Source organism: Equus quagga, chromosome 2 (genome assembly GCF_021613505.1).
Source record: "Equus quagga isolate Etosha38 chromosome 2, UCLA_HA_Equagga_1.0, whole genome shotgun sequence".
NCBI classification, from domain to species: domain Eukaryota; kingdom Metazoa; phylum Chordata; class Mammalia; order Perissodactyla; family Equidae; genus Equus; species Equus quagga.
Window position 1 is genome coordinate 124495810 of NC_060268.1, and position 17760 is coordinate 124513569.

Below are 17760 nucleotides of genomic sequence, written 5' to 3' on the forward strand. Positions count from 1 at the left end.
TTTTGATATGCTTTCAGGCAGCACGTGAAATTTTCCTGTCTGGTAATCATTACAAATTTGATACAAACTCTTAAAATAATGAATATGTAATCTTGGTTCATCTTTGAACAACTTTCTGGAGTCCAGGAGACTACACTGGGCAATCTGGTGGCCTGATATAATGGAGATTTTTCTTGTTAATCAGGAGATAAGGATATTAGTCTCAGTGCTGCCACTGGCTTTATTATGATTGTTATCTCTTGACCTCTGGTGGCTCTGGGAAACTAGGAAAATACTGACCATCCTAGGTTTAGGAAGAATTAATGAAATGCCTGTTTTTAAAATATAGGCTCTGGGAACAAAGCTTAATTTCAAAATAGTATTTTTATAAAAATTAATTTTAGAAGGAAAAAGTTCCCACAGGAAAATAGTTTTTTGTTTTTTGGTTTTGCTTTAAAGAATGAGATGCTACGTTTCAAAAACTGAATATTTATTGTTCCAGAAGGTACATTGCTTTTTTTACATATTTCATAAATGATACAGGATTTTACACGTGTTCAATATTTTGCTATTTGTTTAAAGGACTTTTCTCCATATCCTCCCTCCCTTACCTCCCACACACCCCGAAAGGATTTTCTCCTTGCACTGTGCTGTTTCTTCTTAAAAACTCTGTGCATAAACAGGATAAATGGTTTAAAAATAATTCACACAACTTAACGAAAATAAATGAGGGAAGGGGTTGAACAACTTGGGGGGTGGTCAGGGGAAGGAAGTGGGAGGAGGGTTTGGGAAGTGGAGACATGCATCCTTTCATTCCATCATGCCAGTGGAAGGGGTGGTGGCAGGAGCAGCAGCAGCAGCAATTCTGGCTGGCCTTCAACCTCTGCAAGGCACCTGGAGTCTAGGTTTCTCATTTACAGTTTCCTTTTCATACACAAGGATCCCAAGGAGAAAGAAACCCCTTGCCACAATGAGGAGGGATGAATCATGTAAAGAAAAAAGCCAATCAGCTGTGTGGCAAGTCCCATCATCCCTTCCATCCTACCCCCACAGTAGTTAAAAACAGGATATTAGACACAGATTCCTTTGAGTCTTCAAGTGCAGATGTCATCTGGAAATATGGTAGAAAATACTTTGATAGAGTATAAGATTAATTCTTCTTTCTTTCAATTTAAGATAAGAAAAAATAGGGTGAAGAAGGTAGGTTGAAGGAAGCCTAGAAATGTATACCTGTATAAAGGTAAATTGCACCCTTTGAGATCCACACTTGATTTACAACTGCTGAAGTGGTGGAGGTGGGAGGGCTCACGAAGTGTGGAAGTGTGTGTCCTTTGCGATTAACAAAGCCTCCAGACAAGGCAGAGCCAAAAGGGTGGCCTGGAATGCTGTCACACAAGCATATTAACAGCAATGAAATTATTCTGGTTCTGAAACGGCTAACAGAGCCATGATTTTTAGCCAGTTTGTAAACTTTCTATCTTCCTTATTTGGTAATACAGCTAAACCCTCCCCTCTCTGATTTGAGTTGTGGAGGGAGAGGGGAAAATCAATGGGATAGAGAAATAAATGAGGGAAATTTTGTCTCATCTTAAAGATTAAGTAGTAAGAAACAAAACAAAAAAACATCATGCAGTGTTACCAATGACTCCTAGATAGTGATCCAGTGCACTGGAATATATAGACTTTTAAGAAGGTATTAAGGGATAATTCAAAGTGTCAATTATCAGTCATAAGTTGGTTCCAAATATCATATGGATAAAATTAGTGTAACCAGCAGGTATGGGTGGTCAGAAAAGGGGCAGAAGCGGGAGAGATTCCTGGTAACTTTGCAGAGACTGGGTCCAATTTAAAATAAATGCTAATGACATGGGTTCAGGCTGCATTTGCCAACCACATATCTTAAGGATTTGTTTTTCTGGTATATTTATTTACTTCTATGTCAAAAATAAGAAAGGTTAAATTAAAAAAAATTAGAGCTGAGTGGGGTGCTGGTGTGTTACTGTTTTGCCACTCCTGCAAAGATGCAAGAAACAAACACCCCCAGCATCATTTTCCCTTGATGAATCTCTGAATATATAATGCATCACTTTCATCCAGAAACTGAGATGCTTGATTAAGACAATATTCCCTAAGCCCTTTGAGCTTCTATTCCACAGAGCCTGATCCTCAGATTTGAACATTCCTTTCTTCCCTAAGATGCTTTTCATTTTTGTTTTTTAATTAAAGGTAAAAACCCTCTACCCCGACATGGCTCCCAGCTTCCACCTGCAATGCTTTAATTAAAAAGGCAATAGTTATAAACAGGCGTTCTTTCTGCTGGGATTCAGAGGTTCTTTGAAGATCAATCTTTTTCACCAATTTGTCGGAGGGGCAGATGTACTTGTAATGGGTCTCTCAGTCTCTTAAGGTCCATTTCTGCCTAAAATAGAAAAAAAAAAAAGGTGAGAAAAACTGGCTAGTGAAGCTTTCAGTGATATTACCATCTCCTGAGAAAAGGAAATTGTCTTTCCTCCAGCACTGTGAATCACAGAAAGCATGTCAACTACTCTCAAAATAACAGTGCCAGAGGCAAAGGGCTTTAAAGACAGGATCACAAAGCGGGACAGAAACAGAAGTCTGTTCTGGTGCTTTCGGCTATCAGCAGAGCCTCCAGAAAAGGCTACACAGTCAACAAGGCAGGACTCAGAGGCTCAGCAACGTGGGAGCACCTGATGCACCTTAATGGCGTTTCTCTAGAGGGAAGCCCTTACACAGGCCTTTGCCTGAAGCCAGAACTTTAATTTATGCTGCTTGAGAATTTACCTATTTGTCCAATAGTTGTTAATTTTTCCACTAGTCAGTGATTTTTAAAACAGGGATGTGCAGTCAAACTGCAGCACTTTCAGACTCACACGTGCTCGGGCCTCACCCCTGAGAAGTTGGTTTAATAGGCTTAGGGTGGGGCCAAAGCATCAGTATTTTTAATAGCTCTAGAGAGGATATTGATGCATTCCCTCCAGTTGAGAACCACCACACAGAGCAATAAAAGACACGACGAGCCCACTTAGGCCAAGGCAGGAAGATGGATTAAGCCTATTCAAAGCCCAACCTCATCACCAATAAGGGACAGAGAAGGCAGAAAAGGTCCAGTGGAGAGCAACTAAACATTAAAGAGGAGGGAAGAGCTTCTAGAGATTATTTAAAAATCTCTAAAGTTATAGAAGACTACAGAGAAGAGGAATGAGGAATTATTCACCAAAATTAAAGATATCAAAGTGAGGAGAAGGCACACTCAAAAATTTGAAAGAGGTAACTAGTATGAAAAATAAAGTATATCAATCTTTTAAAAAAGCATCCTCCAGTTCAATAATCTCTGACCTGCGCCTGGCAAAGATTTCCAGTAGTCTTTTTCTCTTACCTGGATTTTATTTTTGCTCCATTGCTACCACACACTTTAGGTGAGAAATCTTTGGATTAATTATTGTAGAAAGATTTTAAAAAGAGAAAAGTAGGAGCCAGCCCGGTGGCGCAGCGGTTAAGTTCGCACGTTCCGCTTCTAGGCAGCCCGGGGTTTGCCGGTTCGGATCCCGGGTGCAGACATGGCACCACTTGGCAAAAGCCATACTGTGGCAGGCATCCCACGTATAAAGTAGAGGAAGATGGGCACAGATGTTAGCTCAGGGCCGGTCTTCCTTGGCAAAAAGAGGAGGAGGATTGGCAGTAGTTAGCTCAGGGCTAATCTTCCTCAAAAAAAAAAAAAAAAAAGAGAGAGAAAAGTAAAAATAGATAACTGTAAAGAAACAGAAATGAAAAAAGTAAAGACAAGTCTAAATTTTCAATATGCTAGTCTTAATAGGATATATGGGACCCATCATCTTTTCACCTGTTTGTGCTATAAAACATTCTAGATAGGTGTCCATGCTAAAATAGTACTTTTATCAATTGAGGAATAAATTATATAGGAAGAAGACAGTTGGATCATTCTTTCAGTTTACTCATTGAAGTACTGTGGATAATAATGATGATGATAATAATAATAATAATACAAGATGGGGCTGGAATTTATTTTTATTTTTGGAAAACTTGCCTGAGCAATTGCATCCTTGAGTTGATTGTATTTCTCTAGGTCAAAACGTGACTTTTTGGCTCCTTTATGAAAAAATAACAAGTATTGTCTGTCTCTGGCTTCTGGATAAACATATTCCTACAAAAATAAAGGAAAAATTAAAGTATTAGTCCGTAGCCTACTACTTTCCCAAAATAAGCATTTACTGTTGATTAGATTTAATACACATACACACATATAGGATATGTACTGACTTGTGCTGTTAAATGTTTATTTCTTAAACATTTTTGATTGTGAAACACACAGAATACACAAAACTGTACATCACAATGAATCATTACATAATGAATATGTTAATCATCACTAGGTAAAGAAAACAGAACCCTGCCAACAACCCAGAAGCCTCCTCCTGCCCTTCCCAATTACTAACCCTTCTTTTCCCCCCTAGAGTGATCACTGTGTTTGATGGTAATTGTTTTCTTGCTTTCTTTACAACTTTCTTACTTAAGCATGCATCCCCCTGAGCCCTACAGCTCAGTTTTACCTGTTTTTTGAATTATAAAAATGAGTCAGATAGTGTGTATTGCGTATGGATACTTTCAGTCAATATTCTCTTTGTGATATTCATCTTTTGTGTGTAGCTGTAGTCTATCTTCATTGCTATATTACATTCTACTGTATGACTACATCACAATTTACTTATCTATTGTACTACTGACAGACTTTTGGGTTGTTTCCAGGTTTGGGCTATTATGACTAAGACTGTCAAGAATATTTCTGGACTTATCCCTTCTGTTGGGTATATACCTAATGAGTGGAAATCCTAGATCATAGGGTGTGCCTGTGTTCAAATTTAAGAAGTGATATCAAAGAGCTTTCCAAAATGGTTGTATCAATATACTCCCATCAGCAGGATATGAAAGTTGCCATCACTCCGTATCCTTGTCAACACTTGATATTGCCAGTTAAAAAAATATTAGCTATTCTGGTGTGCATGCAGAAGTACTACATCATATTTTAAAAACAGCCTTCCTGAGATGTAATTCACTACCATACAACTCACTCATTTAAAGTATATTAGTCAATGGTTTTCAGTATAGTCACAGAGTTGTGCAATCATTACTACAATAAATTTTAGAACATTTTCATCATCCCCAAAAGAAGCCCTATACCCTTCAACTGTCACTTCCCATCTCCTTCAACACCTCCAGTTCAAAGAACCACTGGTCTATTTTCTGTCTTTATAAATTTGCCTATTCTGGACATTTCATATAAGTGGAATCATATAACATGTAGACTTTTGTGTCTGGTTTCTTTCAAGGTTCATCTATTTGTAGGATGTATCAGTACTTCATTTCTTTTTATTGCCAAATAATATTCCATTGAATGGATATACATTTTATCCATTCGTCAACTGATAGACATTTGGGTTGTTTCCACTTTTTGGCTGTTATGAATAACGCTGCTATGAACATTTGCATACAAGTTTTTATGTGGACATAAGTTTTCATTTCTCTTGGAGATATGTAGCATTTTCCTGATCACTCATGAGGCTGAGGTCTTTCATTTCATATATTATTGGCCATTTGCATTCTTCTTTTCAAGTGCCTATTCAAATCTCCTGCTATTTTTTTCTATTGGATTGTCTGTCTTTTTCTTACTAATTTGTATATATATTCTGGAAATAGATACTTTGTTGGATATACATACTGCAAATACCTCTTCCCAGCCCGTTCCCCCTCTTAATAGTGTCCTTTCATAAACAGAAGTTCTCAATTTTAGTTTAGTCTAACTTATCATTCCTATCTTCTACGGTTAGCACTTTTCATTCTGTGTAAAAAGTCATTCCCTATTCAACAGTAATTAAGATACTTGCCTATATTATCTTCCAGGAGCTTCATTGCGCTACCTTTCATATTTAGATCTACAATCCATCTGGAGTTAATTTTTGTTTATAGTGTAAGGATGGGGTCATTTCTTTTTTTTTTTTTATATGGATATTCAATTATCTTAGCACCATTTATCAAGACAGACTTTCCTTTCTTTGCAGTGCCATCTTTTTAAAATCAAAAGTTGACTTACACTGGGTCTGTTTCTACTTTCTCTCTTCTATTCCACTAGACTACTGGTCTATTCTTGTGTCGCTGTCTTAATCACTATAGTGTTGTAACTAAACTGTAGTCTTCATAGCTGACAGAGTCAATCCTCTTACCTAGTTTTTCTTTAAAGGTTTATTGGCTTTTCTTAGTCCTTTATATTTTCATATAAATTTTAGAAGCAGCTTATTCAATTCTTTTCCCCCATCCCCAAATCTGCTGGGATTGCACCGAATCTAAAGATCAGTTTGGATAAAACTGAGATTTTTGCAATATTTACTTTTCTAGTCCATGAACATGCTATATACCATTATATTTACTAAGTCTCCTTTAATTTTATGTATTTCTACACAGAGGGCTTCCCTGTATTTTGCATGATTTATTTCTAGGTATTTTTAAAAGTCATTTTAAGTTGCATCTTTTTAAGTTTCATTTTCTAACCATGTGTGACTGGCATACAGATAGATAATGTAATTGATTTATGTATATCGACCTTGTATCCAGTAATCTTAAGAAATTCACTTATGGATTCTAACCAATTACCTGTATATGCTTTTTTATTTTTTGATGTACAAAATCTATGAATAATGCCAGTTTTCTTTCTTTCCACTATTTCCATCTTTTGTATCTTTTTCTTGCCTTCTGCACTGGCGAGGACCTCTTATTCAAAGTTGAATACTTTTACCCTCTTTCCAGACAATGAAGGGACATTAGAACACTTTAAGTCCACTTACCCCCTCCAGACTTATATGCCATTGTTGTATATTTTATTTTTTTCTGTATTTTAAATTCCATAAGAGTTTATTATAATTGTTTTATACATTTAATATTCATTTGGATTCACTCACAGATTTACCATTTTCATTGCTCTTCATTCCTTTCTGCTTTTCTGACTTTCCATCTGTGATAATCTTTCTTCTGCTCAAAGAATACCCTTTAATATTTCCTTTAGTGCAGATTTGATGGTGATGAATTCTCTGCTTGTTTTTTTTTGAAAACATTTTTATTTCACCTTTATTTTGGAAGGATATTTTTGCTGAGTATAGAATTATAAGTTGACAACTATTTTCTTTCAACACATTGAAGATACCATTCCACTGTTTTCTGGCTTTCATTTCTGCTGTTGAAAAGTCAGCTATCAGTCTAACAGTGACTCCTTTGAAGGCAGGCTTTTCTTTTCCCCCTTTGGCTGCTTTTAAGGTTTCTTCCTTTGTCTTTGTCTTTTGAAGTCTTACTATTGATGTGCCTACATGTGGCCTTTTCTTTACATTGGTGGTATTTGCTAGGATTCTTAAATCTATAAATTGATGTCTTTCATCATTTTGCAAAATTGTCAGCCACCAGCTCTTTAAATATTGTTTCTTCTCATTCTCTCTCCTCTCCTCTGAGATATCAATAAAATTGAATATATATTAGGCCTTTTCACTGTACTCTCTCTATCTCTTACCCTCTCCTATATTTTACTGTGTTTGTCTTTCCATACTTCATTCTGAATAGTTTCTTCTGATTTATTTCCAAGTCACTATATCTCTCTTTAGTTAAGTCTAATCTTCTGTTAAATCCATTAAATTTCATTTATAGAATTTTCATTTGGTTCTTTTTTCTTAAAAAAAAAATCAAGTTATCTGCCAATATTCTCAACCTCACCTTTTATCTCCCTGAATATAGTTAAGTATAATTATTTTAATGGCTATGTCTGATAACTCCAGTAACTGGATCCTCTATCTCTGATTCTAATGTCTATTGTTTCTGTAGGTATTTCCTTATATATCTACTTATTTTTGATTGTGTGCTTAACTTTGTATTTGCAAAATTATTTGTAGAAATAATTTAAGGTTTAGGATAATGTTATCTCCTCCTAGGGACAATTGATGTTTGCCTCTGCCTAGAACCTGTGAGCACTAGCACTCTGGGATTACCCATGTTCTAGAACTACCTCAATCCAATTGACAGGACTGGGATGACTGAAAGATGAGCTACAGTCTCTGGGGGAGCCTATTGCAGGTTCACTCTTATTCTACAACAGTGGCCTTTAAAACTTTCAAACCAAAGTAAAAGTGTTTCACCTACTTTAGCAATCCCTAGACACCAATCTCTACAGCTTCAGTCCTTCTAGGTTATCAAGTATGGCTCAGTTTCTTGGCCTCTCAGTCTTACCCTTAATCAGCATAAGTCCTTGGAGCAAAAATCACATCTAAACACTAGGTTCACCATCCTGGGACGACTCTTCTTCTGGTCCTTTCCTGGAAATTTTTGCTATCTTGTTAGCTCTCTAGTGTCTATAAGCAGATGTGTTTTATGTTTTCTCTAACTATTCTAGCTTTTCTTAATGGGAACATTGCTCTGATTACTTAGTATGCCATAACTAGAAGCAGAAGTAAATATTTAATTATTGATGATGACAGATAATGGATGAATAGTAGCTGAAGGGACTGTGGAAGCCTTTTAAATATGGATAGAATTGAGGCCTGAATCAAGTAACATTCACTGAAGGGATCATTGTGGGATTAAAAACTTGAGGGAAAGCCCTCTACTTTCATCTAAATTGCTCTTGCTAAGCTACTTACTTATCTGTGCTGAGGATGTAAATGTATACACTAATTAAGTTTATTCAAATTCATTCAATGCTCCCTCTTTTGGGCAAGCATTTACTAAGCACTATGTGCTAGACTCTGTTCTAGAAATTTAGTGATTTGATAATAAGTGAGAAGAGATGCAGACAGCTTGGTTATGAAGGAAAGAGAGTCAGAGAGGGAGAGGTTGATAACATAGGGAACACAAAAAATAAACTGGAGTAAGATGCTGGAAAGGGGAATGGGATTAAGAACAGGTGGAAGAGCTAGCCCTGAACAGAAAAATGCCACCTCTTATTTGAGCTTGAAGAAAATAGTGTGAGAGTAGGTACAGATATTATTACTCACAGAGTTTAGGAATTAGGAAGCTTGCATCTGTTAACCTCAATTTTCTAGGAGAAGTAGGAGGTAAGGTTAAGGGTGGGAGAGGGAGCTTGAAGTGAAGTCTTAGAATAACTATTGTGGCCATATGGGGGAAGGAAATCTAATTAGAAACACAGCAGCAGCCCATTCCACACTATTGCATGATTTTTCTCTAGCAACATTTAGTAGCCTAGATATAGGATAAATGGCTAGATTTATCCAAGATTAGGAGTTTACAAAGTACATATTATGGAAAGACAATGGGGCAGAGACTGTAGCATACTAAGAAGAGAATGACAATATACTTTAAGTTGGACAGAAAAAGAAGCAACATATGAGGAAGGTGATAGTAAATACTTAAGAGAGAGAGGTCAGGGGCCTAAAGGTCTGGATGAGGTCAAAGGAGAGAGAGAAAGAGTGAATAAAAGGGCTAGAAGGAAAATAAATTGTGGCCAGAAATTATCATCCTAAGTTATAAGTGGGACAGTTCTAGGAAAGAAGGTCCTGAATGGCCATTGAAGTGGTCTGCTGGAGTAAAATACAAATGACACTTGTTGGAATTGAGATGACAAAGCATATTAAAGGCTGAGTCAGTGTTTCTTAACACCTTTTTGTCATTAGTGTCCCACTAATTGGGCTTTTTAGATATTTTTTCCCTGATTGCCTCTCTTCCCCCCAAAAGGTTTAATACTACAGGCATACTGTATATCTGTTTATGTACTGTAATATCTAAGACGTTTTACTTCCCCAAACCAATTTTTGCTCCTTTGGGGGCGACACCCGTCCATTGAAAATGAATGGGCTAGAGTGTGGACTGGGTGGTCCACATGTACCCTGAAGTAACTCCGAACAGCAATTACTGTCAGGCTCCTTTTTTGCATAACAGAAATTGGTACTTAGGTTTCACTGAAATATTAGTAAAATTCAGTATTCCACTTCATTTTATGATTTCAAAGAACCTGTCGTCTTATAAAGATTCTTTGGAACTTAATATACTGTTAGGACATATTTAGGTTGCTAACAAATTAGCATCTCATTGTAACAACAGTTTGGAAGAGTTTAAATGCTGGTGAAAAGGCATTTTGCTTCATGGGTGTTAATTATGGATACTGACATGGAAAAGAATATTAAACGTGAGAAACTCTATGTACATTTTATTTGGTCAATGTTTTCCTATTCACAAATGAGCAAATTGTTTACCACTGCTACTTTGCAACTTGTCACTTGGGGGCAGCCAAAATTCTTGGGAATCACAGAAGTCTAGCATTTAACTAGTAGGATAGATAGGCTATTAAAGATATAAGGCACTGTGTTAGGCATGGTAGGGAAATAAAAATTGGAAAAAACTGAATGCCTAGCATCAAAAGATATTATAGCCTAGTAGAGGGGAAAAGACATTGTACGTGAATAATTATAATACAAGATAGCATAGGATGAGTGAAATGAGAGGCACAATGTGCTACAGGCATTCAGAAGAGGGAGAGATCAAAGTTGGCTATAGGGAATTGATCAAAGGTTCATGAAAGATATGCATTTAAGTAAAATGTGAAATATGACAGATCAACAGGGAGAACTTTCTCAATGAATAGAATGATGTGAAGTAACGAATGAATGAAGTGGTGGAAAACTCAGGGCATTTTTGGGAAATGAAGAATATGATTTGTTTAAAACACACAGTACACATACAACAGAGTTGAGACATTTGGAAAAGACATATAGCAACCAGTTATGAATATCAGGCTAAGGAGTTTAGACTTCAATCAACAGATAAAAAGAACCCATTAAAGGGGTTTATGAGGGAGAGGGAGAGGGAAGAAGAAGAGGGAAAGAAATACAGACAGACAGACATATGCAAGCCATGTCCAGATATGTGATTAGATAAGACTGATCTGGTGTTCACAGTTCTGTTCGCACAGGATGCCCACTACGAGTCACACGTGGGCCTAGGTGCTGGAGACTCTGAGTAGACAATGGCAGGACATGAACAGTTTACTGTCTCTTTTCTCTACTAGACATGTTTGGGAGGCCCAGAAAGATTAAAGAACCTTCTGGGCTTTCATTTCCCCCCACATAAATAGGCCTATGACCACTGACCTAACAACAACAGAAACAAAATGCCTATGTTCAATAGCAGCCATATAAAAATATAAGAGAAACAACTCTCAGCTTTGTTCTGAAACTTAAGAAAATAGAAAAAGATTCCTCATATGTCTCACTTACTTCAAATGTTTTTTATCCAAGGGAGGCTGGAGCTGTGGTATCACATATATAATAATAAGTGATAGTAAATCCTTCATACTTCCTAACCTGACACTATGGATTTCCAAGCTACTAAAAAAATAGTACTGGCAATAAAAATTATTTCTAGATACTGATATTTAAGAAATGAGCCTTGGTTGATAAAGAATAGAATAGTGATTAGATATCTAATTTTCACCTCTCTTCCATGAAGGAAAAATAACAACCAACAGCTGTACTCTTAACATACTTAGAAGGAGCCCAGAGTTTAGTTTAACTACTTGATTAGCTATCACCAATTCTCCATTTCAAGAATTCAATAAAAACAGAGAGCTTGGGACTACCCCATCTGACTGTTAAATTAATTACACAGTACATAAAAAGCCAAGCCAACTTAGCTGAACAAGTTATCCTACAGCTGACCACTCTTCTCCTTTGCCCTCTTATTCTATTGCTTACTATAATATTTTTATGAATTTAGTGGTTTATGTGGCTCTTTTAAGTCTGTGAGCTCCATGAGGGCAGAAGCCATGTCTTATATGTGTCTCTACCTTTAGCACCTACAATAGCACCTGATACATAATTGGCAAGCATGTGCATGTGCACCTACACCCGTGTGCGTGTGTATGTAAAAGGATGAATGAACACTTAAAGAGAACTGACCTTAGAAAGAATATGAGAGAAAAGAGAATTACTTTGACAACTAAAACTTCATTACTATCTCATAAAAAGTTTCTTGAAGAGGAATTCTCACCTGGCGTGTCATTACAAAATATGCATACATTGCCATGGCACTTCCGTAAGTGATGAAGTAGGTGACTGGCTCCATGATGTCCCAGGAATACTCCCACCAGGTAAGCCGGGCCAAAATGCCAAACTGTGTGGCCATATAGGCAAGTCCACCCCATAGCACCAAAGTGGTCCTCTTCTCAGCTTTTCTGCTAATCTCAATTCGTACCTATGGAGCACACATGATCAATCAACTGTCAGGCAGTTTGACATAGAACCAATTTTAAACTTTTATTTAAATTGTTCTATGCTCACTAAAGAAACAGGACTCATAGTCAAGACACAAGCTAGTCTCAGTTCTAATAAATATAGCTTGTCTTCCTAAATAGTATCTGTACTTTCACTGAGTAATGTTTTATAGGAGCAATATTTTATAAGACACGTGTTTTATGTTTCACCCTTGAAATAGCTGAAAATATGGTGAAATTATGGGAGCAAATAACTTAGTTTCAATAGCTCTTCATCCAACCACAAGATTACCTTCTTTAAAAGAGGGAAATGAAAACACGCCAGTGTTCTCTCACTGTAGCATACAAGATTTACTCTATTATCAGTTTTTACTTAAAAAGCCTATGAGGGGGTGGAATAGCACAGTGAGTGACAGCATGGACTCTGGATTCAGAACGCCTGAGTTCAGGCCCTAATCTGCAAATCGCCATCAACTTCATTACTGAGCTGTTCTGAGGATTAAATAACAGAATACAGGTAAAATACTTAGCACAATTCCTGGCACATGGCAAATATTCAATAAAGGATGATAATTATTTTATCATAACTGGTACATTAAAAATGCCTTACATTTTGAAAATCTCATCCCCCTTCACAATAGTTTTTCCAGTTTAATTTATCACAATGTTTCTAACAGTCTTAAATTTAATGAGAACAACCCTGAGATACAAGTTCATTATTTTTAAAGAAATCAGGAAAAGCACAATATTAACAGTGTTTGTTCCCTTTCTTAATCTTTAATATAGTCTAACTTCTTAAAATGGAAATACTTGCATTACCATTAAAAAGTGAGGATGACACATGTTCACTGTAAAACATTCAGAAAAGTGTAAAGAAGAAAAATCAATCATAATCCTCCTATGCTATTAGCATTTGGGAATATATTCCTTTTGATTTTTTCTTTGTGTGTGTGTGTAGCAATATGCGTAACCCATTTAAAAATTGGATCATAGTATGCACTAATACGCATACTGTTTTATAATTTACTTTTCATAAAATATCATGAAGTGTTTTCTATAACACAGACCTACATAATCATTTTTAATAGTTGTGTAATATTCTATATAATATTAATTCTTAACTTGGTTAAAATCATTATCCACTACACTCAGACCCTTTCTTGATAAGCAATTTGTCTAATCTTTGTGGTAAAGGTGGTAAATCTGGTTAAGGGCAGTACATTTAGACCTCAAAGCTCTAAGTCCATTATCAAGGCTCCAAAGTCTTCCTTTTTAAGTCCTTTCTTAGCTTTAATTGGAACTTTTTAATGATTCAGTCCTCAAAACTAGTGGACTAATTTGACATAACTCAATTACATAAAGATTGGAGGGGGGAAAAATCAAACATATATGCTCTGGAAAAAATAATGGTGAAGAGAAAATTTGTGAAATTTGAATTTGCACCTTTTCCAGGGGCGCCAGTTGCTCTTTGAGATCCTCTAATCTTTCGATAAGCTCCCTTTCCTTGTTTAACTGGTGCTGCTCGATGCACAGCGTGGTGTACAGCTGCTGGACCAGTGTCTTTACATCGTTCAGCGTTGCTGCGTTTTCATGGCTTAAGAGGTCTGAAAGAAAGGGGTTACATTTTCTTTTTAAATGTATGCCTTAAATGAAGAGTTGCTATTCCTAGGGCTATTAGACAGTGATAAAAACAAGGCAGATGCAGCCACTATAGGGATCTCACCTTCACTGTTAAACTGAAGAAAAGTGATAGTTCTTTTTTAAAAAGGAGGGTCTAAAAATCCTAGACAGTAAACTCACGTTTGGGCAACTTGAAAATTTTGAAACCAACATCCACCATTATATTTTTATAAGTCTAAATGCTATAAATGAGGCAACAAATAATAAGAATCTTCATTAGATAAAGACAAAAAATTTAAAGCAATATGTTAAAAACTAGTACAGAGGTTTAGAATCAATCTGATTATCATGCTTATTAAAATATTGATCTATAATTGATCTGTGGTCTTGCCATTTTAATTGGTGATATTTTCCCCCAACTTACAGTATTTCAAATTTGCAAATACAAATGTATAAGTAAAAATACCATTATCCTAATAATCTTAGCCCCCATACACCTGCCCCTAGCATACCAACTTTTACTTATTCTTGCTGGGGAAAGATACACAATACCTTCATGGGCTTCAATCATGCTTTAAAAGGCAAGAGGTTATAAGAATGATTGAAAAGGTACAAGATTAAATTCTTTGATTCAACATACTCTTCTCTGAGTAGCATGTGTTTCCAGAAATCTAAAAATTATGTTTTGAGAATCTAATAAAAAAAATCAGCTGATCTCAGCTGTTAAAGAATTAAAAAAAAAAAAAAGCACTAGAAGTAAAGCTTTTGTTTTAGAATCTTATTAGCCTTAAATGTGACATTTTGTTAGGTATAGCACAAGGTTAGCTCTCTTCTAAATCAAAATAAGCCACAGTCAGAATTAGGCAAGTATTTCAAAGATTCTTCAAGGATATCCTTTAGTACAGTTACCACAGAAATTCAATCAATGAAAAATTCAAATAAGGGTAGCAAATTGGATTAGAGAGGAGCTGATATAGTAAAATGGGCCATAGCACCTAGCACAGTATCTGGCATGCTTCAGTAAATGTGTGCTGCATTAATGGAAACAGATAAAAGCAAGAACACTGAGTTCTAGAAGTCATCTATGTCAACAGGGTCTTCTTTGCACTAAAGTTGCAGCTCACATTTGCATACAGCTTTACACTTTCCAAAATTACCAGAAGAGGAAACTACACTCCGGAGGGCAGTAACTTGTCTAGAATGTCACAGTGAAGTGGCAGAGTCCACATCTCCTGATGCCAAGGCCTGGAACTGAGTTACAATGCTTCTATTATACCAATATTAATATTTCTCCCGCAAGCTCGGTCCCCTTTCAAAGAGACAATTCCTTAGGTAGGTATAAATTATCTACGGCTAACAAAATCTCCTCACGTATATTATCCCACGTTATCCTCACAATAACAGCATGAGTAAGCTTGGTGCCCACAATTTATAAATGAGGAATTTGAATCCCAGAGAGATAAGATTAACAAACATTTTTGTACTCTATACTGATCTAGTCACTATAGAGGGGAAACAAAAAATCAAATATGAGGTGGTTCCTCTCCTTAATGAGGTCTAATAATAATATTTACCAAGTTGCAGAGCTAGTAGGGACTGGAAAAGATCTTCTGACTAGTAGTCCCATGACTTTCCTACTCTATGCCCTATCATTTTCCATTTCAACTTTCAATACCATAGTTAAACTGTATTTGCTTAGAAGTCCAACGAGAGTGGGAAGGAGAGAGGAAGGGAGGGAAGGAAGGAAGGAAGCAAGCAAATAAGCAAACTAAATAGAATCTCTCTTCTTCCTTTTCCTAATGAAGCATGGGCATGTTAATGATCAAATATGTAGGACAATCAACCTGAAAATGTATAAAATTTGAAATCAGGCTTGCAATTTGTTTTATGAAAAAAGTAAGTTTATATTAGAACATCATTCATTGGAGACTCATTAGTTTAAAAATTAATATTCATATAATGGGTTTTTCTCTGTAGGAAATTTATTTTTTATGTCAATCCTTTATGCCTTCTGGGTTTTATGTTATAGTTAGAAAGGTATTTCTCACTCCAAGGTTAAAAATATATTTCTCTTTTGATTCTTTCAGTACTTTTAATATTTATTTTTCTTCTTTAAAATTTAAATTTTTGATCTACACATGCTTTGACAAGCACTTCCATGTCTAGGTATTTTTTCCTACATATACAACACTAATATACTTCCTAAGTGACAGACTTCAATGCTGCAATATATACTATAGCAAAAGATGAAAACAACATAAAAGTCCATCAATAAATTATAAAATAAGCAGTTAAGTGAATGGTGATATACATTCATACAATGTAATACATAGCAGCTGTGAAAAAGAGTGAAGAATTCTTTATGAACTGGTATCTTGAGATCTTCAGAATACACTGTTAGGTGAGAAAAGCAGTTTGTTGGTTTCACATCTTGTCAATTTGGCTAAACTGGAATTATGTTTCCCCAAATACCTTTCCCTGTATGGTTCCTGATTAGAGTTAACCATAAGAGAAATTCAAGTGCGATTTTGGAAGGCAGAAGTAAAGCAGAAGCCATTATACTCTGAAGGCTGTCATGGGTGGCAGGGAGAAACACATGCAGATGTGCCTGCAGATGCCAGCTTGTGCTTGCTCTCCTCTGCTCTGCATCCAGCCCTTTTTTCTCAACTGCCCCTTTGTTGATTAAAGCAAATCCAGGCCCATAACCAGATGCAGCCTTCTAGGGCTGTGCTGTCCAAAATAGTAACCACTAGCCAAATGTGGCTATTTAAATTTAAATTAATTAAAATGAAATAATATTTAAAATTCAGTTCCTCAGTCACACTAGCCACATTTCAAGTGTTCAATAGCTACAGGTGACTATTGGCTACCGTATTGGACAGTGCAGAAACAGAACATTTTCACTATCACAGAAAGTTCTATTTGACAACACTGTCCTAGGGATTTCCCTATTAGCCCTCCTTTGCTAATCCTTCTTATTCGAATAATTCTATGTGCCTGAATTTCCAGGTTCCCTGGCAAGCTTTGATTTGTCCACCTTGTCATCGCTTCAAAATTAGTGACTTTGATCTTCCAAGCTCCCCTTTTCAGACGCTTGCTTCTTCAGCTTCATCTACAATTGTACACTCTCGTTCCTATAATAAATCTTTTATTGCACAATATTCACGTGATTCTGCTTCCCAATTGAATCCTGACTGATACAAACAGTATGCATGATATGCTATTATTTGCATAAAAAGGGAAAAAGAGGGGCCAGCCTGGTGGCGCAGCAGTTAAGTTTGCACGTTCTGCTTCGGCAGCCCGGGGTTCCCGGGGTTCCCTGGTTCAGATCCCCGGTGTGGATATTGTACCACTTGGGTGGTAGGCATCCCACATACAAAGTGGAGGAAGATGGGCACGGATCTTAGCTCAGGGCCAGTCTTCCTCAGCAAAAAGAGGAGGATTGGTAGCAGATGTTAGCTTAGGGCTAAACTTCCTTAAAAAAAAGGGAAAAAGATTATGCGGTTCATATTTACTTATGAACGCACTATTTTTGGTAGAAAATATAAGAACATTGCTTGCTGGCACAGAGGAGGAAATGGTGGCTGTGGAACAGGGATGAGAAAACTTTTTCCCATAGATTCTTTGACTTTGGGAGTTGAACCTTGTGAATGTATTATCTATTCAAAACAAATAAAAAAATGTAATGTGCAACCGCATACCTCCTAACAGCAATGAAAAGACTATAAATATGATAATTCATAGGAAATTAGTCTCACAGATGTCCAATTCTAGGCCTTGTTGAATATAGGCAGAGTTGTTATTTTTCTGATCAGGCATCAGTAAAGCCCTGGAAAACTCAAGGGACTCAGCTTTATTTTGTTAGGTTT

The 17760-nt window shown here is 36.4% G+C and overlaps 1 protein-coding gene across 1 annotated transcript in view; it reads right to left on the reverse strand.

Annotated features, from left to right (window-relative positions):
• Positions 1–452: 452 nt before the first annotated feature.
• The window catches only part of MCU (mitochondrial calcium uniporter), a 191252-nt gene continuing 173944 nt past the window's right edge, over positions 453–17760 (reverse strand). The window contains exons 5-8 of the mRNA XM_046654736.1: positions 13715–13875; positions 12049–12252; positions 4046–4162; positions 453–2398 (exon numbers count right to left, since the gene is read on the reverse strand). Coding sequence (XP_046510692.1) covers positions 2321–2398; positions 4046–4162; positions 12049–12252; positions 13715–13875 — 560 coding nt within the window. The 3' untranslated portion in view covers positions 453–2320. The remainder of the gene's footprint in view (positions 2399–4045; positions 4163–12048; positions 12253–13714; positions 13876–17760) is intronic.